This window comes from Teleopsis dalmanni, chromosome 2 (assembly GCF_002237135.1).
Source record: "Teleopsis dalmanni isolate 2A chromosome 2, ASM223713v2, whole genome shotgun sequence".
In the NCBI taxonomy this organism is placed as follows: domain Eukaryota; kingdom Metazoa; phylum Arthropoda; class Insecta; order Diptera; family Diopsidae; genus Teleopsis; species Teleopsis dalmanni.
Genome location: NC_051847.1, coordinates 183,772,112 through 183,800,074, shown reverse-complemented (window position 1 = coordinate 183,800,074; position 27,963 = coordinate 183,772,112). Strand labels below are relative to the sequence as shown.

At 28.4% G+C, this 27,963-nt stretch overlaps 3 protein-coding genes across 4 annotated transcripts in view; all 3 read right to left on the bottom strand.

Moving 5' to 3' along the window:
- The window catches only part of LOC119673903 (putative uncharacterized protein DDB_G0282499), a 51,957-nt gene extending 48,628 nt beyond the window's left edge, over positions 1 to 3,329 (bottom strand). For both annotated transcript variants that reach the window (XM_038085007.1, XM_038085008.1), the window contains exon 1: positions 3,215 to 3,329. The gene's annotated coding sequence lies outside the window, so the exon portion shown is untranslated. The remainder of the gene's footprint in view (positions 1 to 3,214) is intronic.
- A 2,837-nt stretch (positions 3,330 to 6,166) lies between these two features.
- Positions 6,167 to 8,078, bottom strand: LOC119685063 (endonuclease III-like protein 1). The gene is made up of 4 exons (XM_038099252.1): positions 7,812 to 8,078; positions 7,323 to 7,748; positions 6,814 to 6,984; positions 6,167 to 6,754 (listed from the first exon to the last, which is right to left on the bottom strand). The coding sequence occupies exons 1-4, from the start codon at positions 7,923 to 7,925 to the stop codon at positions 6,263 to 6,265; spliced, it is 1,203 nt and encodes a 400-aa protein (XP_037955180.1). The 5' UTR covers positions 7,926 to 8,078; the 3' UTR covers positions 6,167 to 6,262.
- A 1,459-nt stretch (positions 8,079 to 9,537) lies between these two features.
- LOC119680909 (UNC93-like protein MFSD11) overlaps positions 9,538 to 27,963 on the bottom strand; it is a 29,451-nt gene continuing 11,025 nt past the window's right edge. Inside the window, exons 2-5 of the mRNA XM_038093931.1 lie at positions 11,411 to 11,580; positions 10,886 to 11,343; positions 10,362 to 10,795; positions 9,538 to 10,298 (exon numbers count right to left, since the gene is read on the bottom strand). Coding sequence (XP_037949859.1) covers positions 10,092 to 10,298; positions 10,362 to 10,795; positions 10,886 to 11,343; positions 11,411 to 11,580 — 1,269 coding nt within the window. The 3' untranslated portion in view covers positions 9,538 to 10,091. The remainder of the gene's footprint in view (positions 10,299 to 10,361; positions 10,796 to 10,885; positions 11,344 to 11,410; positions 11,581 to 27,963) is intronic.

Sequence of the window (27,963 nt, the reverse complement as noted above, 5' to 3'; positions counted from 1 at the left end):
TAAAAACATATGTTGTAATCAAGGATCTTATGATCGTCTGCATTATATGAGTCTAACAAGTGGCATTGGGAGTGGACTAATTCACTACTGAAACTTAGAATCGACTACTATAAATTTTAGCTCACTTTTATTTACTTATTAATCTAAATTATATTTATTCAAACTTATGAAAATTTTTATGATTTTAATATTGTCAGAATTTTTGGTATAGATTTGCGTCTGTTAAGGTTGGTCTCCTGTAAGGGCTATGGAAAAAATAGTTATGTAATACTGTTCTTATAAGCAAAAATATTATATTATATCAATCAAACAAGAAACGCACTTTTCTTTATCTTTAATTTTAATAATACATGCCAAATTTAGTTTTGATAGTAAAATGTTTCAATGTTGACATAATCATATACACAATTTTATTATTTTAAAATATTTAATCTCCCGTTATCAGATATTTATTTATTCTTCTTTTTTTTCATTACGATAAATTAAAGTTATATTATATCACGATAGTAGTGAAATCTTAGTTGCGAAATGAAGTCTAATAGTCTCACTTAAGAATAAAAAAACAATAAGCTTTTTGAAGATAATATACTAATTATCATCAAAGAATTTTAATGTTATGTTAAAATTACATAATTTCCGATATAGTATTAATATTTCTCATTTTAATTACAATATTTTTCTACCTACAACCTTTCTACCTTTTATGTATATATATATATATATATAGTTATATGGTCTTTAAATTTAATGGGTCAACATCGTGAAGGCTAAAAATATTATAATATTATTAATATAAGATGTGAACATATTGTAAGCAAAATACTGCGATCTGAAGATCATATTACACATTACAGATACTGTTATACTGTAAAGTATTACAGATGTACTTTACAGTATAAAGTAAATCTGTAATATGGTGTCTGATGTCATTGCTCACAAGAATTCAAGAATATCGACTGCATTTTTCGTTGGTATTAAGTATAGCCCATGATGTTTTATCAATATATTACTATCCCCTAGCACATGCTTTAGTAATAAAGTTTCTTTCTTTCTTATTATTAAGCAACAAACACTTGAGATAGTGTAGAATTAGACAACATGAAAAATATTATAGATTTATTTTGGTCCTAATAAAATATATAAAGAGATAATAAGTGGACATTTACTACCAAAAGATAGTGTGTAAAAGAAGAATATAGAGTAAGTAAGTAACTCAGGTGAAGGTGATTCTTTAAATTTGTTATCAATTTTAAATGTAATTTTATTTACCAAGATATAACTTATCAAAGAGAAGTATATCTGAAAATAAACAATGTTTAAAAAATTATAAAATCCCTTTATTGCCTTGACTAGTTTTTTAAGTTTTTAACTAAAACACAGTGAATCTTTAAAGTACTGACATATCTAGGAGAAGACTTACATAATTATTATATTTTTAATCTGTTAAGATCCACCCCACTCCATCTGGTTACATGATTACAAGTTGTGTATAATTAAGATATTACTGTATTTGTTTTATTTATTAAATTTCAGAAGCCGACAACTTAGGAAGACTCAGGACATTAGTTTTTTAAATTTTCAACCAAAATACATTGAATATTTAAATATTACATATTTTCAATCTGCAACCACGAGTCCTCTAACTCGTTTAGTTACAATGCTACACGTTGCTCTTAAGTCAGATTCTACTAAACTTATTATATTTATTAAGTTTCAGAAGCCGACAGTTTAAGAAAGTACGGAAGACAAGTGTTTAATGTTTTTAACCGAAATATATAAATTCTTTGTAATATTTACATATCTAAAAGAATATTTTAATCTGCAAACACCTCTAACCAATCTGGGTACAGGCCTGTATGTTGTATATAAGTAAGATACTTTTGTACTTATTCTATCTATTAAATTTCAGAACCTGACAGTTCAAAATCCTACATCCACAACAACAATGTTCCAGTGAGAACTCCTGTCGCACTATTATTGTTTGTAGTATAAATGAACCAGGTAGGTAAGAATTAGTAATTACAATTACAAATTACAATTATAATTACAATAAGCAAAAATAATTTATCTGTTTAATTATACTGAGCTAATGTAAAATTGTATCTAGTCAATAGATGATTTTAACTTAAAGATCAAAAGAATATAGGCATCATAATGGCTCATTGCACAAAATCAGAAACCAAACTACACGTCTATATAGATTAGGGTTAAAGCTTGATTACTGGAGGTAAGTCTTTAAGAAATACTCCTTCAAATTAAAGCAATCAAGATTTCATAATGGTACCACCACTAAGTTGTGTTAGATATAAAATATATATTATATTAGCGCTGAATTTTTATAATTAAAGACACCAATATAATAGGAATAATTTAAAGAGCATAATTATGTATAGATTGAGATAATTATTGTCAAAATCAAACTAATTTAAATTAAATCACTTTGTTAATTTCATTTTTTATTCGAAAATTACCTTTTCATATATGTATTAAACGGATGTCATAAAATTTCTAATATAATCGACTCCACACAGCGCGAACGCAATTAAATTCAAATTCCAAAAACAAACAAACTATTTACCAACTTAATTTAAAAAAAAATAAAATTAAAAAAAAAATAGATAGGGAGAGAAAAAAATTCATTGAATAAAATGGTCAGAATCTGGTTTGTTGACCCGTACCTATAATAAGAGATAATGTGTAAAACAATAACAAAAGAAAATCCCGTCATTCTTATATCCCATAATAATAGCGACTTCTTTGTGTGCTTAGGGCAATTCTTCAATGGTTTTTCACGTATATCAACAGCACAGCAACAACACAGTAACAGCAACAACAACAAAAAGAACAAATTCAATAAAAACAAGAGCCAAAAGAAAGTACATAATAAACAAAAAAAATATATAGAAAAACTAGCCAGTGCTGCAGTCAACCGGGAATATTTAAATACAGTTGAGAATGTGAATAATAGATAAATGGATGCCAATTTGTGTGTATTTCTATTGTTTTTGTTTTTGTACGCTTCGTTTAGTTGGTAAGTTTTGTAGTTGTTGTTTTTATTGTTTTTGTTTAAAATTCTCAAGGTTTTGAACAGTGCCTGAACATTGTTTTAGTATTTTCTCTGCTTATTCAAAAAAACTTACTTATGCAAAGCACGAAGCCGAAATTTTGTTAATAGAAATTAAAATAATGCAATAATAATAAGTGATAATAATACCTTTTAAATTTCACCTCAAATTAATTTGTTGATTTTACATTTAAAATGAACTTTAAAGGGAATTTAATTCAAGAACAGCACAACTCTTAATACATTTCTATACATATTTTATTTCAAATAAATACTTTGCACAATACACTTTAAATTGAATTATTTTTGAATTGGAATTTATATATAGACTCTACGCACTTTTTTAAAAATCAAATCTGACATTGAATTAGTTATTTCCAATAAAAATATTTATAAATCTATAAATTTTCGCAAAATATTCATTGCGATTCATTGATTTTATTTTGAACTTTTTTGTTGTTATATTTTACGTTTTATCAGAAGCGCAGTTTAAATTAGTATTATAGAAACATTGTTTGTTTATTGAATATAATTTAAGTAATTAATAAACATATGTTATTTATTTTAAAATTATTATCCTGTACTACAAATACAAGCACTTTTTTCAACAAAATACTCTTTTTGCACAAATCTCGCGAGCCGTAAACGACACAACCGCTCAGACACAAAGTATGCGACACAATGAATTATGGCATTGAAATGAAAAACATACGTTTTGTAATAACACCTCTGTGTTGGTAAGTGAAACGAAGAGAAAATGAAACAGATAAAATGGGATAACGGATAAATGTACAATTAAATTTAAATGCAATTTTAAACGTTAAATATAATTATTTTAACCGTTTTTCTTTAAATTTAAACGATGTTAATTTATATATATATATTTTTATTTAACAATATATGTTAATTGAATCGCTTTAAATTATAGCCTAACAATAAGTTTTAGAATCTTAAAGACTAATAACATAGCATTACAAATTATTTTATTAAAACATACTATAACGAATTATAGAAAATTATTTCAAGAGGCCTCTTATTTCAAGAGGGCTTATTTACCAGATATCATGGCGCCTAAGTTGAATTAAACAGAATGGTGTTCAGGACAGCTGGATGGCAAGTCTATCATTCTGTTTCAGTCTAATGGAATATGTCATATTAGCAAGAGGTCTAGCCAGCGGATACATATGGTTTTTAAGATTTAAAATATGTTTCTGCCTTATTCTCTCGAACTCTCCTTTAACCATCGGAATTTCTAAATTGAAATGTTTGTTTTCATTTCTGATAAACCAGGGTACACCAGTTATCATTCTTAGAATCTTTGATTAAGCTCTTTGTAGGATTTCTACGTTTGACGAGCAGGCATTGCCATATAGTAGTAAGCCACACATGCAGATGGTCTTAATGATTTGGTTATATAACAAGACTTTACACTCTAAATATAGAGGAGACTTATGCCCGATTAGCCAGCGAAGGCTTATAGTCTTGAGCTTCATTGGAATCCTTTTTAGTTCCATCAAGCTAAGCGTTTGTCAAGGTTATTACCAAAGAATGTTCCATTGAGAGTGATAGTTGGTGAGGAAGATCAGTTAAGAAAGAATGTTATATGACGACATTTTTGCTTATTGACTTTAATTCGCCATAGTGACAGTCATCTTTCCACGAAGCACAAATGATTTTGTAGTTGATTGGAAGAGATTGTAGCTGTATCGTCAGCAAATGTTGATGTTACTAAATTGGTGTTTCTGGGGATATCCAAAGTAAAGATGAGGTGCAAGAATGGACCAAGAACGCTGCCTTGTGGAACACCTTGTACTTTACACTGAAAGATCTGTCTACCAAATAAGATTCAAGTACTGCGTGTGAGTTTTGCGGGAGTATTTGTCGTATTTTGTGCATCATACCCTTATGCCATACTTTATCCAGAACACTTGTGCAACACCAGCGACACCACAGCAATGTTTATAATATATATTATATATATAATATATATATTATATATTACTGTACTGGTAAAACTACATTGTTTTTTTTATGGTTACCAAATAAATGAATTTGAATTGATAAATTAATAAAACTAAATTTAATATTATAACCGTATTTTTATTTTTATCTAAAACAACTATGAACATATGCATTTGTTTCTGTGTCCCTCCAATCTGTATAGTGATTTGTATTGGCCCGCGATCGCATCTGGTCTAGACTATTGTTCTTAACGTTACATTAATATGTGCCATTTTTCATACAAAATCCATATAAAAATAAGCTAAAAGGGACCGATAAGTTTAAGTGTGTACGTAATATAATATTAACTTAATCTTTTCCATTTTTTAACACAGTATATAAATAACAATTGTTCTAAGTTTCACATATTGTAATATATCATACCTTTAATGGTTCGTCGAAAAATCTGTCGGAAAGAAATGCATATATTAAGACCGTTCGTTTAAACATAGTATATATATTAAGATCCTTTGAGAGTTGCTCAAATTTTAAACTTCTGCTAGAGACATTGTTCTTGTGGTTATTGTAACCAAATGGAGATCTTAAGGCAAGCACACAAAAGGAATCTACTGTTCTTGTCATGTTCATCATATTGACTTACATAGACTTCTACTATTTAATAATTAAAAATATTTAATAAATATTTTTTATTTAGGTTGGTGTAAATATTGAATATATTTTCTGTTTAGTTATATGCCAGTTTGTTAGTTCAACAAACTTAATGTGTTAGACGCAATTAATCGACTTAAACCCATTCAGAGTACAAATCATATAATCGTATTTTGTGATTCTAATTAACCACATAAGAAAAATTTATTTCATTAGTGATAAAAATACTGGTATTTTTAATATAAAGAAAAAACTTAGATTTATTTTATTTTTAATATTCCAAACTGAACTCATATTGTTTTAATTTCAGATTTCTTAATCTCATAGAGAGTTTGATAGTCGCAAAGATAAAAACAAAAATAGCTTATAACAACTTATAAGCATTTTTCATAATTAATAAATTCAAATATTTAATATAATAAGTATAAAATAAAAGGTTTCATAATTTTTTAATTTTGAAATTTTTTTTAAAAATTGATTAAAGCTTAACGAAACTAATAAAGCAATTGTAACAAAATCTTATAATTATAATATTATTAATAAAGGATTTAAAGTTAACAAAAAAATATAAATAAACAAATTGATAATTTACGAATGCATTTGCTTTTTAGGCTGATATTTATATTTCTTAATTGGCGAAATCTCACTATCCGCACTGGATTGTTCAGATTTTGGTTTAGCTTTAATTTTTGCTGTTTTCTCAGCTGATGGACAAATATCTCTATTTAAACAATTAGCACAATTAGGACGAACTGGTGTGCAAACCGTTTGTCCAAAACCAACCAATAAATGATTCACTTCTTGCCACAAATCACGTGGTAGCCATGATTCTAATAACAAACGGGTTTGTTCTGGCTGTTTTGTTTCATTTTGTACCCAACGCAAGCGGTTTGAAATGCGATGAACATGTACATCAACTCCAATGCCTGTTACTTGTTGCCAAGCAGTAGCCATGCAAATATGTGCCATTTTTGGTCCCACACCAGGTAACGCAACCAAGTCCTTAATGTTGTTTGGTATGTCAGAATCATACTTGTCAATAAGTATACGTGCAGTTTGTTGTAAATACTTGGATTTATTCTAGAATTTAAGAGAAGCATTAAATAAATATTAAAAAATCAAAATGAATAAATAAGTACTTTGTAAAATGAAACTGGATGCACTAATTGTTCCAACTTAGTAGTTTCCATTGCTACAATCGATTCCGGAGTCAGACCATTATTTTTTAAACGTTGCATAGCATCAAATGTAGTCTCATCTTTAGTTTGACTGGAAAGCATCAACGCAACAAGTTTTTGAAAACGTTGTGTCTATAAGAGGATTAAAATTAATTTTAGTGATTTAATTTAATGCTTTTTAAAGACTAACAGTTATTTTTGGTATACGATGATACCATATATGTTATTTATTCTTAAATCGATAGAACGGCTTACATTAGTATTACCGAATCAATTGATTAATTCTTTCCTTTGTATAAATCTTCGGTCAACGATCTTTTACAGAAAGGAAAGTTCTAGATCAATGAATCTTAAATAAATCGAACTTACAATGGATCTTTAATTAATTGCATTGATTGTTTACATTTAAATTTTTTTACTTAAAAAAATAATAACAGCTTTAACTGCATATAAAGTCTTCTAATAATTACCTTTTCATCTGCATCATCATCTGAACACTTATGGCATCCCATAGTATCAACAGGTGCTGATGCCACATTGCGCATTTTACGTATATTGTCCAAGCATAATTCCCAATTATCAGGTTCCCACGCTAGCTTAACAGTTTCACGTACTTTAGAAACGTTTTCCAATCCTTGTTCTATATTCGATTTCATCTTTGACTCCGACTTTAGTTCAGTTTTTGGTTTTGACTTTTGAGTAACCAATTTTGTTTCCACCTTTTGTGCAGACTTTATTTCATTATTTGTTTTCGACTTTGATTTTACCTTTGGTTCTAAATTTGTCTCCTCCTTTGGTTGTGTTTTCTTTGTTTGATTATTTTGACGTTGACGTCGAGTTTGTAAAGGTGAAAAATATAGAGACTTCGTTGAGGTTGTAGCAAAATCCTCTATGTCCTTTCATTGAACACAAGTAATAATTTTTAATAAATATCAACAAACGAATTTATTTTTACTTACTACAACATCATTAATTGTGGTTTCATTCTGTTTTTTCAAGTTCTTTGATAAAGTGTCTTTTATCAAATTTTTCTTACTCATTTTTCTAAATGTAATTGTTAAATATTTTAACATAAATTGCTGGGATGTGCATTAACAAAAGATTTAAAAGTGTATGAAATTTCTTTGTGGCGGCACTAAACATATGATTATGGAACTTAAACGTGATGAGAAACCAGGTATGTTATGTAGAATTCAATAGACAAATTTCAAAATTTGTCAAAATGTCAAAATTTTAAAACATATTAAAATTTAAAAATTCAAATTTATGTGTTCAATTTATTTGTACAAAATAAATATAACAAAACAATTTGTATGTAATATTAAAAATTATATTTAAATATTTAGTAGTATAATTCCAGAAAACAATTACAGGTATTTACTGAATACCGAGTAAGGTAAACGATCCTATTTCCTTAACAATGACCCACTCTATGGTATAGATCGTTAGGTAAAATAACAACAGAAATCTAGATGTACCTAATTTTTCTATTAATCTGTTTCAATATAACAACTTGTAGATTTATACTTCTTGATTTTATACTTCTTGATCCATCGTCCCACTGCGCATACAAAAATACAACTGAATTTGTATCGGTGTCACTATCTCAAAGTTGTTATACCATATGATTATATTTAATTTCTTAATCCCCTTTCAACCCTTTTCCATCTACATTACTTTTTGCCAATCTATTCTATTAATCCTCATTTAATACTATTAATACCAGACTGACATGAAAAGTATAAAAAAAATAAATAATTCAAAGATTTAACCACGAAGCTAAATGTTATGTATTATCAAAGGGGTCAGTTCCAGATCTATGATCCAATTGCTTTTGCTTCGTAATGCTTTTATTACAGTTATAACTAAAATTATTTATAGAGAGGTTTGGAACAGTACTGAATTGCAACAAAAAATTTTTATTAAGTTTTGATTAATTAAATTTTTGTCTGACCATAAAGAATCTTTGAATTATTTCTTATATTTAATTGTTCGTAAATAATTTTTTGAGACTGCAAGTACCAAGGGTTTAACTCTTATCCTGCAAAATTGGAAAATGTTCATTAGCCAATTGACCCAAAGCCGTTGTTGACTTGTATATTGGAACTTGGAGTTTTGTTAATTTGTTCTGAAAGTTCATTGACAAATTCACTTGTTGTGTTATATTAAAACAAAATCATAAACCACCTGTAGAATAATAATAATAGTTATTTTTAATTGTTAAATTTCAATACTATTTTTTTGTAGAGGCATTATATATGATATATATTTATTATCTTGTGTATATTATAGAACCCAATCTAAAAATGTGATGCGGAGAAAGTCATGTTAATGTTACTCTACGATTCTTACAAGCAAGACTGGAAATTTAATATATTTTCTGATTTATGCTTCTATTATAATTCTATATTAAATTTGATATTATATTATTTGATTTAATAAGATCTATTAAGCAAATTAGTCTCTACTTTCATAACAGACGTTAAAATCAAATTTAATATAAAATTACTTATTCAATTTCGTTCTTCGTTAAACCTTTGATATAGCAGAAAAAGAAACATGGAATACTAAAAACCTCTGTTAACATTTAAATATATATGAACATATATAAATGAATGTATATGTATATATATTTGTATCTTTATTATTATTCACATCAAAGTCAAATTCTTTTTATAATTAAAAAGTTTACACAAAAATCTGTTAATACAATAAATAGATATTCCATAAACATGTACTGATACTCAACATTTTTTCACTTAAAAACTAAAATTGCACACTAAAATGCAACGACCAGATTGATAACAAATTTCAAATATACTTTTTATCTCAATTACGAAAATACATATAAAAAAAAAATAATTTGTTAACAAATGAATAATCAACAATTTCAAAATTGTAAACTTAAAAATACAGTCAAGTCAAATCGGTGCCCATAGGCCCTTCAAAAAATCTCTTAACAATACACAAAATTAACGATTATGTTTATAAAAATATTGCACTAACTATACAGTAATCATAATTCAATATTTGATATTAAACATCATTTATTGTCTCGGAAGACGAAAAAATATAAATATGTATATATGTATATATATATGAATATGTCTATATGTTTGTAAAATATAGTAACTACGTACATCTATGCTGTTTGGATTTTGTCTGGTTTCAATACATCGGAATGTTGTACCTTACATTCATTAGATTCATAAACAAAAACAAAAGAAAAACATTTGAATTTATTTTCCGTAACTGGAAACTGATTGAGAATCGTGGGATACATCTTTTGAATCATCAGATACTTCTTCTTGCATGCGTCTCTTTGCGGCCCATTCCACAATGCAGAAGCAAATTGTACCAATTGTGCCAAATATCACCAAAATACCAAGTTGAGCTCGTAGTCCGAGATGGGATGAGTAAAAGAAGCTGACTGCAGCTGCCACTGACTAAAATTATAAAATAACGGTTCAATAATAAAATAATATAATTATTTTAATTTTTTTTCCAACCTGTGTAAACTTAAAGAGCGCAAATGCACCGACGGAATTCTTAACAAAAACGCCACCCAACATTGAATATATTTGCGTGTTAAAGCAAGCATCGCCCAAACCCAATAAAAATGCACATATCAACGCAATCCAGGGACGTGGTGGGTCCAAATAAGAAATATCGTTTGTGTCCGTAAAAGGTGCAGAATTTGGTAGGTTCAAGAAAATCAAAAAGAAAGCAATAAGGTGCACAATATAGCCAGCAATTACAATTGGATCTCGTCCAAAACGTGTTGTTTTTGGTCCCAAAATGCCGAAAAGTCCACCACCAAACACTTCACCAGCACCAATACAAATACCGGCTAGACCCAAAATTTGCTTAGGAGATTCAGAAATTTTTTTTGTGAAGCCTATGGAAGGACCATATACGCCACTGAAGAATGATAATTCCAAGCCTAACAAAAAATAAAAAATAAATATTATTAATAAAATTTATATAGAAAATTATATTTTAAATTAATATGTTACTTTATTAATTATCTAACCTGTGTATAAGAATGCTAAACTGAGCAGTAGCATATCCCGGGTCATAAATAGATTTGCTGCTGATTTTAATGCAAAAACAGCATTTGCGAGTCCTGTCTGTCTTTGTTGCATTTCAGTATCGGGAGAGGAATTATCTGCTACTGGACGCAAACTGGCTAAAAATACTATGCCAAGTATGGCGACGCCGATTAATACGCTTATTACTAATTTACGTGTATCGGCATCAATGTGATCTTTATCCTGGAATTGAAAGTACACAAATAAGTTTCCGAAAAACATACTGCACTGCAACAAAGCCCAAAAGACGCCAGAGTTACGCGAAATATTTGCAGGATTACTGCAACGCGCTAAAAATGTGCCTTGACCAGTCCATGTAATGGAAGCACCAGCACCAAGTATTGCACTAGCAAAGTACAGTAACCAGGTGGATGGAAATAGGAAAATCACCATAAAAAGTCTGCAATTATTAAACAAAATAAAATTTATTATACAATAATTTTTGTCACAGATAACGTTAGACCTACGTGTATGTCAAAGCACCCAACAACATAGCAGTTCTGGGTCCAGTGAATGATATGAACGATGGCGCTAACCAATTGCATAAAGCAAATGAAGCATATATGACCGCCAAGCTTGTGTAACCATCTCCTTTGAAATTCTCATCATCATTAGCTATGCTGTCCAGTATTGTTTTCTGTAATCCAAAGAGTTTGCGATTAGTAATTATAAGCATACATAGTTACTATATTCAAAATTTCATGAAAATTAAGAGAAAAAAATTTTTTAGGGCCTTAAGTAATTAGACAAGAGCAATAAAAAATCATTCTATGAATACTACATCACATTGTAAAACAAAATCATGGAATCCATAATGAATGAATTAAAAAATTCCTAAACAAATTCACTCTTTGCCTTCGAATAATACTAAGGAATACCTTATAAACATATGACTAAACCCCATTAGTTACCCGGACTTTTAGAATGTTACATTTAAACAATTTTTTTCTTCTACTTTATTTCACTGATACCAAATGTAGTATAAGACTTTCACGACTCGTTTAAATACATTTCTGTCGGAAGCTGTATGGTCGATAGTGTTTTTCAGGGTTTCTCTATTGACAGTTCTTGAGCAGCTACCGGGCTGCGCCATTATGACCACCGGTTCGTAAAGAATTGTAATTTCACCTTCAACAATATTATTTGTTGGAAAGATTTTGTTACCGGTGGCTGCAAAAAATATTGTGGTCCGAATAATTGTACAGAAAGTCTAGAGTAATTTAACGTAGTTACCTGTTTCACCACGTTTGGATATGGTTTTCTCCATGGTGGGGTGCGAAGTTTATCTTCGCTAATCTTTGGGCCACAGCATTCGATTGGAAATGCAACTTCACACAACCAATAACAGTAAATGAATACAATCGTTGTATGGGTTTTAACTACAAATATCACGACATTCTGTTTAAATAGTCAGGACAGACAAAACCGTGGGTTCTGACTCCATGATACCACACTAATACCTCTTCGGTAAAGTAGTGCAATTAAAATTCAGTACCAAACAGTATTAGGATGGTGCCCGTTATCGGACGAAAACAAATCGATAAATTGCAAAACAAAAGAGTAAACAACGTAAAAAAACATGGGTTAAGCTATGGACATAGTCCATAGGTTTCTAACGTGATTACCTACCGTTAAGGCTTAACGTACGTATCCGTATAAAGCGACGATAAATGCTCCCATTGAAATTCCAAGAAAATTCGTCAGAAGCAATTGAAGTTACGTTTGGAATAGTTTCTTTCTTGCCAAGAAAGGAAACTTCCATTCGATGTGGAACTGCATTTTTCATCCCGTTGGAAAAATGCAGTTCCACATCGAATGGAAGTTATAAATACATTCTACCCGCGTAACTTTGGGTATCAATTACAGCCACCACTATAATTTAAAAAAGGGACCAATCTCAATTGGACAAAGCAACCAAAGCTATAGTCTTTAACCCCAGTGGTAGCAAATTTACACTTCCGTTCGCACGCACTCACTATCATTTATGCTCCAAATAATATTGAGTGCTATCTACTGTATTTTAGTCACTTCTTACGACAGGCTTGCCTTAGTACGTTAAGATTCTAATCGAAGAAGGAGAGGGATGACTATGATCAAGATAGATAGAGAATAATAGATAATAATAATAGATAATATAACAGTATTTAATACTCGAAGCACTTGGTTTCAGCGAATTTATATGGAGGCAACTATAAGTGGCTATAATCCACGTCCTAATTAGACAATGATGTGGTTGCTCATTAAATGATTTTTTATTAGTGCATTTCGTAAACAGTATATATAAATTTGGTACTTGCAACAGATAACAGTTGTGTTTATTATATATATAATCAGTTTGGCACATTGTACAAGGTATTCTATAATTTGAATTCAGCAATATGTAATGATTACTTGAGACACGTAGTCAGAGGAGGCTGATGGGACTTGAGGGACTGAAAACCCCTGAAATCGATGTATGTACTATATTCATACTTGTGTATATATACACAATTAATATATTCATTTGTATTTATAATTGGTTCATGACTCTATGAGATAAAAATTTATTTTTAATTACTGAAATGATCGGACTAGATGAGATAGTCTATGAGTTAATTCCAAAATATTATTTATAAATATTATAAAATTGATGGTCTGCTTTTAGGATCCGATTTTTCTATTTTCATATGTGTTATTTTAAGAGAAAATTTTCCGAAATCAAAATCAAGCTCAACTTAAGAGAATTTTTGATAAAACTGAATTAATGGTCTCTGCTATGCATGCTAATGACCGTTGATGATTTGCTGCTGTTTTGAGTTCATTTTGAAGTGCATGCACTCAACTTCCTCATTTATTTCAGCTTAAAAATCAATTTGAATATTAATGAGTGGCTAAATATAGAATCAAATCAATTTACATAGGGAAATATGTAATAATATTTACATACTTATATACTAAAATAACTCATATTTATGTGTATAGACAAAATTAATTTTATAATAAATATAAATCAATCTAAATCGTAATTGAAGTAATTTAAATCCACGTGATTTTATGAATGTAAACAAAAATTAATTAGTTCCATTAATTCAAGAAGTAATCGTAGACACTAATAAATAACAAAATAAAATTATAAAAATATATGTATATTTTTTAACCTCAAAGTGTAATTTTTTCTTTTCCGATATATTACATATCTAAATGCATATTACTATTGCTCATTAATATGAAGACTAAATGGCACCTTTCCAACATATTATCGCTTCCGTGCAATCGAAAATAATCTATTGTACTATTGTTTCTTCTTATTGATACTCAGTATAATGTCAGAGTTATCTTTAAAAATGAAAGTATTATCTAGAGAGTAAAGAGATAGAGAGAGAGATAGATTCATGAACACTGATTTTGATTCATAATAGATTCAGAGCATAGTTAAAAAGTGGGGGGCTAACAGTTTATTTTTGAGAAACCTGTTTTTCTAAGTACTACTTTTCTAAGTATCGGTTTCTTGTAGTTATCTGATCTATGATAATCTGTTATTTCTTTAGCTAGTTTTGCTTCAACACTACCTAAAGAAAGTGGCTGGAAAGAGCAGCTGAGACTGATTGGGATAATACAATTGCCTGCAGACAAACCAAAGAATCCATGCCGTTTCGGGCACTGCGGAGTTAAAAAGCATCTATCGAATCTAGGTATTACTAGAGACGATAGCTGCAGACTTTGTTGCGAAGAAGAAGACTTTCTAGACTCAGACTTCGGTACTTATCCACTGCCTATCCGGATATAACGGAACTAGGGAACATCTCCCCAAAGGACATATTGGCATACTTAACTGCTACTCGTCTATGGAACTGAAGTAGGCATGTCACAATAATCCTCAAAGGATGCAATGACGCGGTGACAAGTTCTCAACCCATTTTAAAAATCTATGCTTCAACACATTTTTGAACTTACTGATTAAAACATAAAAATAAAAAGATAGGAAAGTTAAAGTTACTAATCATATTAGAGAAAATCGTAGTTCGGAAAGTAAAAAGTAAATTGAAGAGTTCTATTTTGGTATTATAAATTTATTTTCTAATTATTATTTGTATAGAATAAACTAAATATTATTTGATTTTAACTACTGGCGAATATTATAAATGATAATAATAAATAGCAGATTGTTAGATCTTTGGTCCTCTACGAGTTGGCGACGACTACCACATTAGAATGAACCACGAGCTGTACGAGCGTTAGGCGTAGAGGTAGACCGTGTCTCCGGTGGAGTGATCAAGTTGATGGAGCACTAACTGGACTTGATATACGAGACTGAGAAGGCGCGCACGCAGCAGAGGCGCCTGGGGAGACATGCTGCGTCAGGCCGAAACTCGGAAACGGTTTGTTATGACCAAATAAGTAAGTAAGTAATAAATAGCAACTGGTGACGGTTACAGCCTATGCAGTTCCTCTCTTATTAAGCAAATTTGTTTAATTCGCCTACCTTATCAATGGTCCAACTGTGATAGTAATTGTTAAGAGTACTTGGTCTTTAATAACGATGGGGTCAAATACATAAACTCGACAGCTTTTGAAATGCTAACACCTGGTAAAACACTTCACTAGATCAATATTACGCACAGTCATTGCTAAATAGGTTTAGAGATATTTATTTATAACATTACAAAGATATATATATTGATATTCAGATGTCTGAGTTGGTGAACCAGCACCATTACTCTATTTTATCTGTGGACAGTTTTAAGTCACACTAAGAATAACTGAATACGGGGCTTTATAATATGATGGATCTGATGTCCTTGTTTCTGCTTGTATTTATCAAATTTCGTTGTATTTTTAGGATGCTGAGAGTTGGATTATTGTGACTGTCAATTATATTGAACAGTTTCAGAGCACGATCTTTAATGTATTTTTCGACTGAATCGACTCTCAGATCTCTGTGGATATCCGCTCCTCTTACGTACCATGGGGCGTTAACCAGTTTTTTTAAGGCAATATTTTGCCCTCTTTGAAGAATTTTTAAAGTTGAGTTTGGCGCTTGACAAAACGCAATACTGCCATAAAGTAGTCCAGGTTTAATAATCTGCTTAAATATGCTAACTCTATTCTTTATGTTTAGCTTTTTGCTGCTAATGAGCGGGTGGATGGAGTGTAATATTCGGGCAGCTTGAGCTCGCTTGGACTTGAAATGTGCTTTCCAGGAGTACTTGTTATCAAAGGTTATGCCTAGGTATTTGAGAGTATCGGCCCATTCTATTTCTTGTTCTTCTACCTTTAATTTTCTGGGTGCTTGGCGGCGCTTCCTGGTAATGAAAATATAATATAATATAAGTATATAATACTTATATTAAATTTGATATAGTGTAAAAACCACTTAGCAAAGTTATTTACCAGAAAATATACCACAAAAAATCTACTAATTGAGGTAATAAAGTACATCATGTCACAATACCGAATAACTCCTGGTTTTTTGAAAATACTCTAAGTATTTCTGCTTTTCCATATTAAGGGTTAAAAAATGATCAGTATAATAAAACATGATTTAAAAAAAATTTATGTAAATTATATATGTATAATGCATCCATTTTACATATCTCAACGTATAGGTGATTAAACATTTATTACCATCGTTTACTGTCAATTAAAATACTTTAAAGTAATGCAGTGGTCAGATAAGTGAGATTTTATGGTGCCATAAAATATTAAACGGTTGCAAAATAAAATCTGGTTTGATTTTTTTAAATTCATATCATAAAACAAGAATTCAAGTCCAATGCCAAGAAAATATTGCAAATAAATTGAAATACCAATTAATGTTAAATTGTAACTACAAGGTTGATTGCACGAATGGAAAATTACTCTGGAGATTGAATTTAAAGTAACAAAAAACAAAATTGAATATCACTTTCAAATTGTTAAGAATTATAATTACTTTTGTTAAAATTATATATAATTTTTTATAACATTAAACTTACAAGCAATATTCTTTTAAGTAATTAAATCAAGACTAATCAAATAAAAAAATTTCTTGTTTTAGTAAATTTATTAAAATCCACTTCGTATTATATTTGTATTATTGTAAGGGGATGTGGCACTGCGACCGTTGGGTCTATTGTGCCCCCTTCAGGGTTTAGATTAGGTCTCTAAGCTCTGTTGCTTCAATAAAAATAGTATAGAATCTATTCTACAGAGTTTCATTGCCTCTTCCGTAAGAATATACATTCCCAGGAGCCTATACCGTATGTGGATTAACGCAGGCTGTTAGAATAACAGCAGATGTGCGACCGATTCCTAATTCTCTTCACAGAAACTACAGTTTGCATCTGTAAGTATACCCAGTCTTGTAAGGTGGTGTTTTAGTTAACAGTGTCCTGTTAGGATGCCTGTGATGATTCTAAGTTTTCCTTTTAATAGGTTCATATAATCCTAGTATCTCTTATTGTTATAGGTACCAATAAGTGAGTTGGATTGTGTTAATCTCAGTAATACTTTTTATTTTGGTTCTTCTTTGCTTTTAGTTTCTCCTTATATTTATATATAAATAACCTTTTTTTAGATTAATTTATATAAATTTATTTCAAAAATTTTATTAGTTATATTTTTAAAAACAACAATGTATTTAAAAACAATTCAAATGAATAATAAAATAAAAAAAAATAATTCTAGCTAGTCATATGTGTAGAATACATATGTATAATGATACAATCGAATAATGATATCAGTCGATTATAGAATTTGCTTATGAAAATAAATTCTTATACCCATTTATTAATCAATCGAATTAATAAAATCTAAATCAATTTAATCAAAATCTGAACTAAACATACATTAAAAATTGTTTATATTTATATAATGCAAAAAACTTTCTTCTTGATATTTTTATTCATCAATAAAATATAGTAGAAATCATTTCTTGATATGACATAATAATTATGTCACAAAACTTTTGACCCTACGTCTCCATTATCACAATTAACCCGACATAATACGTCTGTTATGAAACAAAGACACCAATAAATGCCATTTCATTTTATTACATTATTCTTACGATGGCAATAGTCGAGTGGGCTAAATGAAGTCATGGTTAAAACATGAAGCCAGAGGTTCGAGTCTCAACCTAGTACAAGTTATTTTTCAAATTTTGTAATTATAAAAATTAAAAAATGCTATAAGTTTACTTTTCAACAAATTCAGCAAATCAATCAATAATAAATTATATAGTTGTATTGGTAATAATATATTTGACGCTTACTTTATTTATAAGATTGAAAAACAGCGAAATAATAAACACCAAAATATTTAGTTCTTGTGGGTAAGGCCATGTAAACATCCTTTTGTTACGACATATCCAGAGAAAAAATTATAAGATATTATATTTTGATATAATCTAAAATTTTAAATTCTAACACTTTACTTTAACCTAAAATTCTACTTTAACCATTACAATAGGATGTTTGAAAATATAGTAATCTCACCTATAACTCGGTACCCTAATAACGCGTTTTCATATTATGCGATTTCAATCCCCCGTACAACACGGGCATTCCCCCAAATAACGCGGGGATTTCTACAGTTCATAATAAGCTTTGCGGACATTTGTACGCATGTATACGGGGTACGATATACCCCTATACGCGTTTTCTGTATAATTACTATAATCATATAATTATAATTATAATCATAAATAAGTCCATACACTCAATTAGTATAGGCTTTCATCACTAAAAAAAAACTTCTTTAGTTGTTAAGTATTATAATTGAATAAAAATAAGAATATTAACAAAAATGATTTAAAAAATAAGAAATATGTTAAAAATGATAAGCTAAATAAAATAAAAACTAATCAAACAGAAAAAAACGAAAGCGTGTATATTCTAAGCAAAAAGTACTTGGAATTAGAAATTTGAAAAATGAAAATAAATAATTATAATAAAAAATAAATAAAAAATAAAAATAAAAAAAGATAACAAAAATAAATAAATAAACAAAAATAAATAAAATAAAATATATAAATAAAATATAAATAGAAAAAATATATAAATAAAATATAAATAGAAAAAATAAATAAATAAAAAATAAAAATTTAAACTTTGATTATTAATTGATTTTTTTCAGTGTTTTATTTAAAAGATCGGGATGTTCTCTACACACTAAATAAAAAATTAAATAAAAATAAATTTAAACATACATTTAGGGGTTTTTGCTAGGAATGAAAAAGTATATGAGAATTATAATTCTCATATGTTAATATTACATCATAAAGTAATTACAATTTTCATTCAGTTTGCATTTTATGCTATAATAGAGAAAATATAGAGAAAATTAGACTTATTTTTAAGATTTGAATAGATTATTATTGAGAATACTAGTAAATTTTTACGCCCCTTAATACTATTACTCGTTTTGTACTTTAAAAATGTTTTGGTAGGAAAATAAATATTAAGATAATTATCTCAAACTTATCTTATGCTGAGAACTGCACACTTAACATTATTTTTAATGCAAATGAATACGCTTTTGCGGATATTCATTCACTGCATTATTATCTTGATGGATTGATTCATTAAAGTTAAAAATATGTGGGCGATAATAATTAATTGTATAAGGAAATATTTCTATTTCTAATATAGTGTTGAGTCCTTGTAAACTCTTTAAAAGCTTTTATAAAATAAATCGTTTAATTAAAAATTTAAATTTTATATACATATTTAAAAAAATGCTTTGTTTTGTTTTTCAAAATTTTGATATCTTAACATTTTATAGCCTAAATATACCAAAAAAAATGTATTTGTATTATAAAACGTGTTCCTAATACTTATTTTGGCATTTTAAAATAAGGTTAATGGGAACACCTTAACAGGTTTCTATATATAAAAAGACTTTATTTGAAACACGAGTTCATACAATAAATTTTATATAAAAAGCACAAATCAAATTGAAATTAATGAATGGCGAATTATGTGACATTTTTGTCTATTTTATCTTGAATCTTTTTTATTATGTGAAAAATAAAAGTGAAAGTTTTACCAAATAAAATTAGATATTTTAATTAATTAAACAACATTTGTAGTTAGCTTACATAAAATGATGAAATATTTTTGAAAATTGAATTATTTACCATTAACCAATAGTTAATTTCAATGCTTTTCCATAGAAAAATTTATGCCTTCAAATTTTATATGAAGACTTTAAAGCAGTTGTTCCCAACCTGTGGTCAGAGAGAAGGTTGAAAATGATTCGTGTAGTTTGTCCACTAAGACATCATTTATTAGAAAATGAGCACAAAAAATGTGTAAGTAATTATATACTTATTTTATAGTCTATATACTATGCCTATGCACTTATACAATTTATTATACATTATACCAGAGACGCATAAAGCATATTAAAATAATCATACAGTTTATTATTCTTAAACTTTTTGGTTCCTACTAAAAACAAAACTATTATAGTGGTTATTATGTTGGGAACCACTGCTTTATATATTTACCTATAACATACCAATACTTTATTAATTATATAAATAAATATTAAAGCTTCATAAATAACAAAACTTTTTATAACATAATGTTCTTATACCCATAACATAGAGATTACGTTGCAAATATCTATATCTACCACAATATCTATCTAAATGGATGATGAGAAGTATGAATAAGCCAGCAACTCTTACAAAATATCTAACTCTGAGACATGATAAAGATACGACTACCAAGACATTAGCGAAGAAAACGAGGAAAGTAGTAGAACAAACATGTCTTGCAGATAACTTATGAGTGCCCCAAACAAATCAGATCTCTAGATCTCTATAATGGTGGGAAAAATGATGCAAAGAATTAGGATCTAAAAATATTGTAAGTGCAGTAAATAAAACTAAATCAAAAATGTTGATATAAAAATAATAAAAAAAAGGATATTTATAGAAATCAAATGGATTTCGATATATAACACAAATACTTTTAAAGAAATTATATTTGTAAAAAACTCGATATAATGAAGGAGTAAGTGAGCTCGTTCTAGGTAAAACCATACTATTGTTTATTAAAAACAAAGATTGGGAGGTGATAAATCATGAATTCCAAAATTCAAATAAAACTAAAATTAAAAATATGTAATAATAAGTTTCTAAATATAATATAGGCCTAACACATGGAATAAGGTCTTATATGTAGACAAAACACTAAAAATAGGACTCAGAAAATGGTAATAAAAACGAAAAATTAATAAAATCTAAAAACATTTATAAAGCAGACTTATATCCTTCAGGAACTATTATGTATTAAATGTTGCTAATAACTTAAAGATTTTTTAATTACTATAAACTAATCACTGGTTTTGTTACCTTTGTTATCTCAAGATAATGTGATCTCAAGAGATATATGCCATTATATTCGAAACATTTCGAATTGTCAGTACTATCTCTAACATATACTGCAAATGTTACTTTAAAAATAAAATTAGACAAAATATATAATCCTATTAATATTTTATTACGCACACAACTACTAAACTAACATTTTTGGTATATAAATTTGTTAGATTGTTAATGATAATTCGCATAGGAAATGTGAAAGTTCCATTCATAGTTTTCATGTCCTAATGTGAAAGCATTATGAACATATAAACATTTTTCCTCAACGTCTCTACAAACATTTCTTAGTTAATATCAATAATAATTTATTTTTAGTTTTGTATATTTTATTTGATTGATTAGTCGTTAAAAAGTAGTAAAGGTAGTCGTTAATAGATACATTCACGACACCTCATTTGTTGTCTGTAATACGTTTGAATATACGTTTCTAGGTATACTCATATAATAAAAGTCGTCATTGAAAGGAGCGTTAATAAAACATAATTTTCGAAAATAGAAAATTCGCTTTAGTGATTATCAAAAAGACAGAAAAGTATTACTTTTATTCCATTATTTATATTATTTATTACTGCCTTAATACTACTTCAATTAAAGGGCATATTAATTTTGTCAAAAGGTTTGTAAAGTAGTAGAACCACGTCCTATAAATCATATAAATTATACTTATTTTTAATCAGTATAGCGAAATCAGTGAGTCTGTCCATCTATCTGGATATCAGCAATCTAGTCTCTGATTTGTTTTATTAGAACAGATTTTATTAGTATTATACAAACATTTACTTTTATATGAACTTATCTATGAAATTACTTTATTCACAACAGACTATACTTTCTTAATGATATGACCATTTTTTAGTAGGTCAATATATGTCGAATTCTCTCCAATTATGATTGCAAATTCCTTAAACATTTGGTGGAAAAGTTAGGTGTTTTTCAACCACCCGCTCGCATTGATAAGTATTTAACAGATTCTTGTCTTGAAGACGTTGTGTTGAAGAATGATGCACTTACGCCTACACAATATAATAACAGATGTACCAGATGTAACAGATGTACTACAAGCATCTAGTATATTGTGAGAACCTATATGACATTATATGTATATTTATAGTATAACTTTTTTATGTTAATTTGTCTATATTTCAAGACTTGAAGAACGTGAACCATATCCCCTTTATTTGACTGCTACATTAAGATTAAATCAATTCCAGTTGAGCTGTCACAAAAAGTAATTATAGGTCGAATTTTCGTCTGTGACTGCCACAAATATACATAAATTGATAAGAGGGATTCTATGCAAGAGTACTAGTAATAGTTGTACAATTAAGTACTATTTGTAATAGTAAAAAATGCAAAGTAATAGTTTAAATGACACATTTAATAACCGTGTAAATGCAGTGAACGATCGCTGATTTTGAGTCTACCCGTGTATATATTGTTGTTCCTCTTTGAACAAGTATTTTGGAACCATAGGTTTTTGGCTTTCCATAGATTTTAGGTGAGCATTATTCCTTATTACAGTACAGCATATCGGGTGTTTTTCTAACTGCATGAAAACTTAAAACAATAATACAAGATAGAAGTATTGTTGGAATAAAATTTTTTTATTATAATTTGGTAGATAATTTCATGGCACTGAATTTTTAAATATGATTTTCGGTATATGTCAGCCGCAAACGCCTTGTAGAGCTATGTGGTATGTGGTACTTGGCTACCAATATTTAAGAATTTCTGCTCTGTCAGTTATCGGCATTAACCAATGACTTAACATAGCCTCATGAAAAGTAATCAAGAGGCGTTAAATCGCACAAACGGGAATACCATTTAACAGGACCACTTCTAGAACTAAAGTAGTTACCAAATTGATTTCGCAATAAATTGATTATTAAGCACGGTGTAGGGCAAGTTAATTTTTGGAAACAAAAATTCAGGCAGCATGGCTCGATAGCACTTGACATTAACCATAACGGCAGTTCCTTCCTTATTTCGCAAAAAACAACTCACCAAACAGTCAATTTTAATGGATGTGATGGTGATTTGTTAACGGCTTGAGGATTATTTTCGCTCAATATACGGCAATTTTGCTTATTGTCGTAGCCATTATGTTGGCCATAAAATAGACGAAATGCTCCATGAACTTCGTGAACAGATTTACTTTTTTTAAAGTAAATTTCCATAATTTCGACCCGTTATTCTAGCGTTAAACGATTCATGATTGCCAAACCTTACTAAACAGAAATGTCAACACAGTTTGACATTCTCAGCTGTTAAACTATAGTTATCGATATCGATAGTTCTCATGCAGCTAAAAAAAACAACCGTTATGTATATAATTTAACAATATAAGTATATTTAGTCAGTCAACAATATAAGTATATTGCGAATTCGGTTATTTATTTTTAAAAAAAACTATTTATGTTTGATTATAATCAGATGTATATTGACGTCCTTTAGTGATATATTTCTTTTTGCATTAAGTTTATAGCCTTAGAAATGATAATGAATTCATCTATTAATTGTTATTAAGCGTAAAACTTAATACTAACCAATATTGGACACTAAAAACTCCTCAAATTTTACTAATGTAACTTTTTAACTTTCTATTGAGTTTAGCCTTGATAGACCCTTATAGAAATTTGCAAAAAAAAAGAAAAACAAAAACAAAAAATCAATAAAATTAATTTTCATTTTATTCTATTAAATCGAAGGCAATAAAACAATTCAATTACAAATGTGATTACAGTTTAAGGCCAATAACTGATAAGCTAACCTAATTAAATTGTATTACCGAGATTATTTCTAACACGAGTGGCACTCTATGTTATATGGAAACCTTCAGTTTATGGCCTCCTTTCCATTTTTAACTTCAACCAATTTTAGCAACTTTAACTGAAACGTGTGTATCTCGTTTTGTTTGATTTATGCTTTTATCTATGGAATTTCTTAAAGTATTTTTTGAGTGAGCTCTGATAAAAATTTATGTACCGGTCGGTAAGTGTCTTGGGCAGGAGAGACTATGAAGCTGAAATTACAAATTATGTCAAGTTTTTGGTAAATAATTGAAAATTATTATTACCGATTTTTTTTTTGTCAATTTATTATTGTATAATAATAATTGTATAAATAATTTTTTTTTGTAAATTCTTTAGTAAGCAAATAAATAATATTATCGAAAAATTAATTTAATAAACACTTTACATAATTACTTAAGAAATTATTCAACCTAAATTTTTTCCTGTAAGCATTCAAATAAACAAATATTTATTATTTTTATAATTTAAAAAAGTTAATTTAAAAAAGTTATGTTTAAAAAACTTGTAATAATATATATTAAAAAAAAGATATATATATGTAAATATATATATGTATATCATCAAACAAATTACGCTTTAAAAAAACTAAAAAATTATAACAAAAATATTTAAAAAATTTTTGTTTTGGCATTTTGTTTTGTAGATTTGCTAATTTTGCCCTTTTAGTAATAATTATATATTATATATACCAAATCCAAATTTATTTGTCTATGGTTATATTAAATTTATTGCGCAGAATAAAGCTGATTTTCTTGTTATAAAAAACCATTCCAGTAAACAAAGGAGAAAAAAAATTGATTGATTAAGCCGACTTTTGAAGCCGCTACACAAATTATAAAATGGATATATGTTAACAATGTGCAATTAAGTATCCTTAAAACTATTATATATATTTTTATATAATTTTGAATAGCAAAAAAACCAATTAAATAATATTAATAAATTATTTTTACAAATATTAATTTTATATACTGATTTATAATGTATATATGTATTTACAAAATATATATATGTATGTCCAAAAATATTGAAATAAGCCATATAAAACATAAAAATCAAATTTCTTGTTTGTTCATACGTTTACAAATCGTAGACGTTTAAGGAATTGAAAAATTTCAAAATATTTCTTTACTCAAGATATATGAGTTTTCTGCTATGTCACAAACTCTGATATTTATAGAAATTTTCTATTGAACCATCATCAGGTACTTAAAGGTAAGACCGTTTAAAGTATTCAGCTAAATAAATTGTCATCTCAATAATTGTTCAGATCCATTTAGAAGAACTCAAGCGATGAAATTTTTTTGATTTGCCAATATCCGTTCAGTTATAATTAAAACAAAAATGGGATATAGATGTAGATGTGCTGTAGTGACCACCAGGTTTTCGCAGTATCAATCAAATTATTCGTATTTAGAGAAAGGAGTAAAGATACTAACTGTTACCAATTCCATTGAATCGGAACTCATATTGAACATAGAAGTTTCAGACCGAAGTTTCAATACTTTTACTTAACTAAGTTCAATTGAATCATATTCCTCTATATAATCGTACTTTTAAACAGCCTTTGTTGCTTTTTGTGTTAAAAAAACTCAGTTATAATATTTTTATATATGTATGTCTGAATTTATTTAATTTAGATGTTTTGTTTTAAATATTATTAAAAATTTGCTATTATCAAAAATAATCTTGTTGACGTCATTCGAGTAGAAAAAAATTAACAAGATTATATGTATACTCGTACACATATGTTATAGCTGACTTGTTCAATTACTAATATATATATACATATTACTAATTATTGCAAATCACATTGATAATAAACGAGGTTAAATTATTTGTGACTATCAACATATAAGCCTTTCAATGGAATAAAATTTATAAGTTCTGTAGGGAACACCTACAGAACTAAGACACTTCAAAATACGTAATAGTAGTCTACACGGCGCTAATGTATAAACAAACGAAGTACTTAGAAGTACACTTCATATTGGATAAAGAAATAATTTTTTGAAATGTAGGCACAATACTACAATTTATAAAGAAAGTTGGACTTGAAGAAATATTCTAAGTTTATGTAGGAAATCGATACAATCGATCTTTAGTTCGCAGTGCAAATTTGCCTAACACAATAATGAATAATGAACAATAATGGTTCAATCATGAACCAACAATAAGTAAACTGGATTTTTATCAGGTAGATTGATTTCCCTGACTTTTATTTTGTAATTTTTATTCAATCTGGTTCTGGACCAGGAGGAGGTCAACGGGTCGGGGATTACTCTTTCCGACATTAGGAGGTCCTCAACGGCCGATATTTTAGCCTTTAACCGGAAGGCGGAATGTCTTCTGTTCAGTTAGGGTCTGTTATAGCACAAAAGATCAATCATGGTCGCAGTGCTCTGCTCAAATGGAAGCTAGTATCCCGTTCTTTCTCTATCCCTATCTATCTATCCAATTTGCTACAGATATATCGTTTGAGCCTCGTTGCGATGGCTACATCTGATATGTAGATGACAAAGGAGACATAGTGATGCGTTGTCAGAATGACATTGAATGTTAAAGTAAAGGTAGAAGTATTGTGTAGTATTGCTAAATAAACGAAGACATATAATCGTGAAGTATATATTTGTGATCATTCACAGACGAAGAACGGTGTTGAATTGCGAAGTAAACGTTTGATCGTGATACACAGATGAACTTAGGATTACTATGAATAACGATGTGATGTGGATTTGGCAAAGAGGAAACAGTCGAAACAACAAAAAAAAAAAAATTTAAAAGCATTACTTTCTTGGATGTTGGAACATGTTGGATTAAAACTTATAAAACAAGCCTGTATATATATTATATGTACATACTGACGTATAGATTTGTGATTCGTTGAGAGACAAGGAATGGTGTTGAATGGGGAAGAAAAGGTATGATTCTGAGACGTAGATGAACTGATGATTACTATAAAAGTGATATGGATTTGGTTTAGAGGATATTATTTCGAAACAAAAAATAATAAAATTTAAAAGCATTACTTTCTTTTAAAACTATCCTTATATAAATTATTGACTAATATAATTTTAATCTCTAAATTTTAAAATACTATACATATTAATACATAATATATTTCAATTATATATAAAATTAAAAATGAAATTAAACTGAAAAATATAATTCCAAAGTAAAACAATATACTTTTATGCGTTAAACCTCACTGCTTTAACGGATTTATATACTATATACTATATTCATCTTTAAATATATCAAACCTCAAAACTGAAGATATCAAAATAAATTGTAGCTCACAAAATCCAAAGAGAACGTAAAAAAATGAAACTAGTTTTTCAGTCTACAAAGTGCAGTGCTGTGGAGCTTAAAGTTGGCATATTGCCGGTGTTATCCAAGTTCGCCTGCACGAGTATGTAACGATGTAATATGAACCAGGTGGGCTCGTCTCTGAAAGTATTTTTGGCATCAATGTGTACGCACACCCACAGTTTTTAGGTACGTCAAATGTGAATTAAGAGTTTGTGGAAAAAAACACCAATAACTGACCTTGGAATAAACAAGCAACCATGAAAACGATATGACAATTATTTTTATTATCCGGAAACTCAAAGCTATTGCGAAAATTCGTACAAAATATTTTCCATTTATTTTAATCTTTGCCTGCTAATTAGACGTATCATCCGCTTAGATGAGTGCATGAATGTGGTATTATGGCCACATAAAATAAGGATTAATTCTAAATTGGATTATAAACGAAAATTATAATTTACAAAAAATAAAGATTTATAATATTTTTAAATAGAAAATTAAAATTGCGTAGAACGTTTTTAGTTATATAGTATACACAAATACT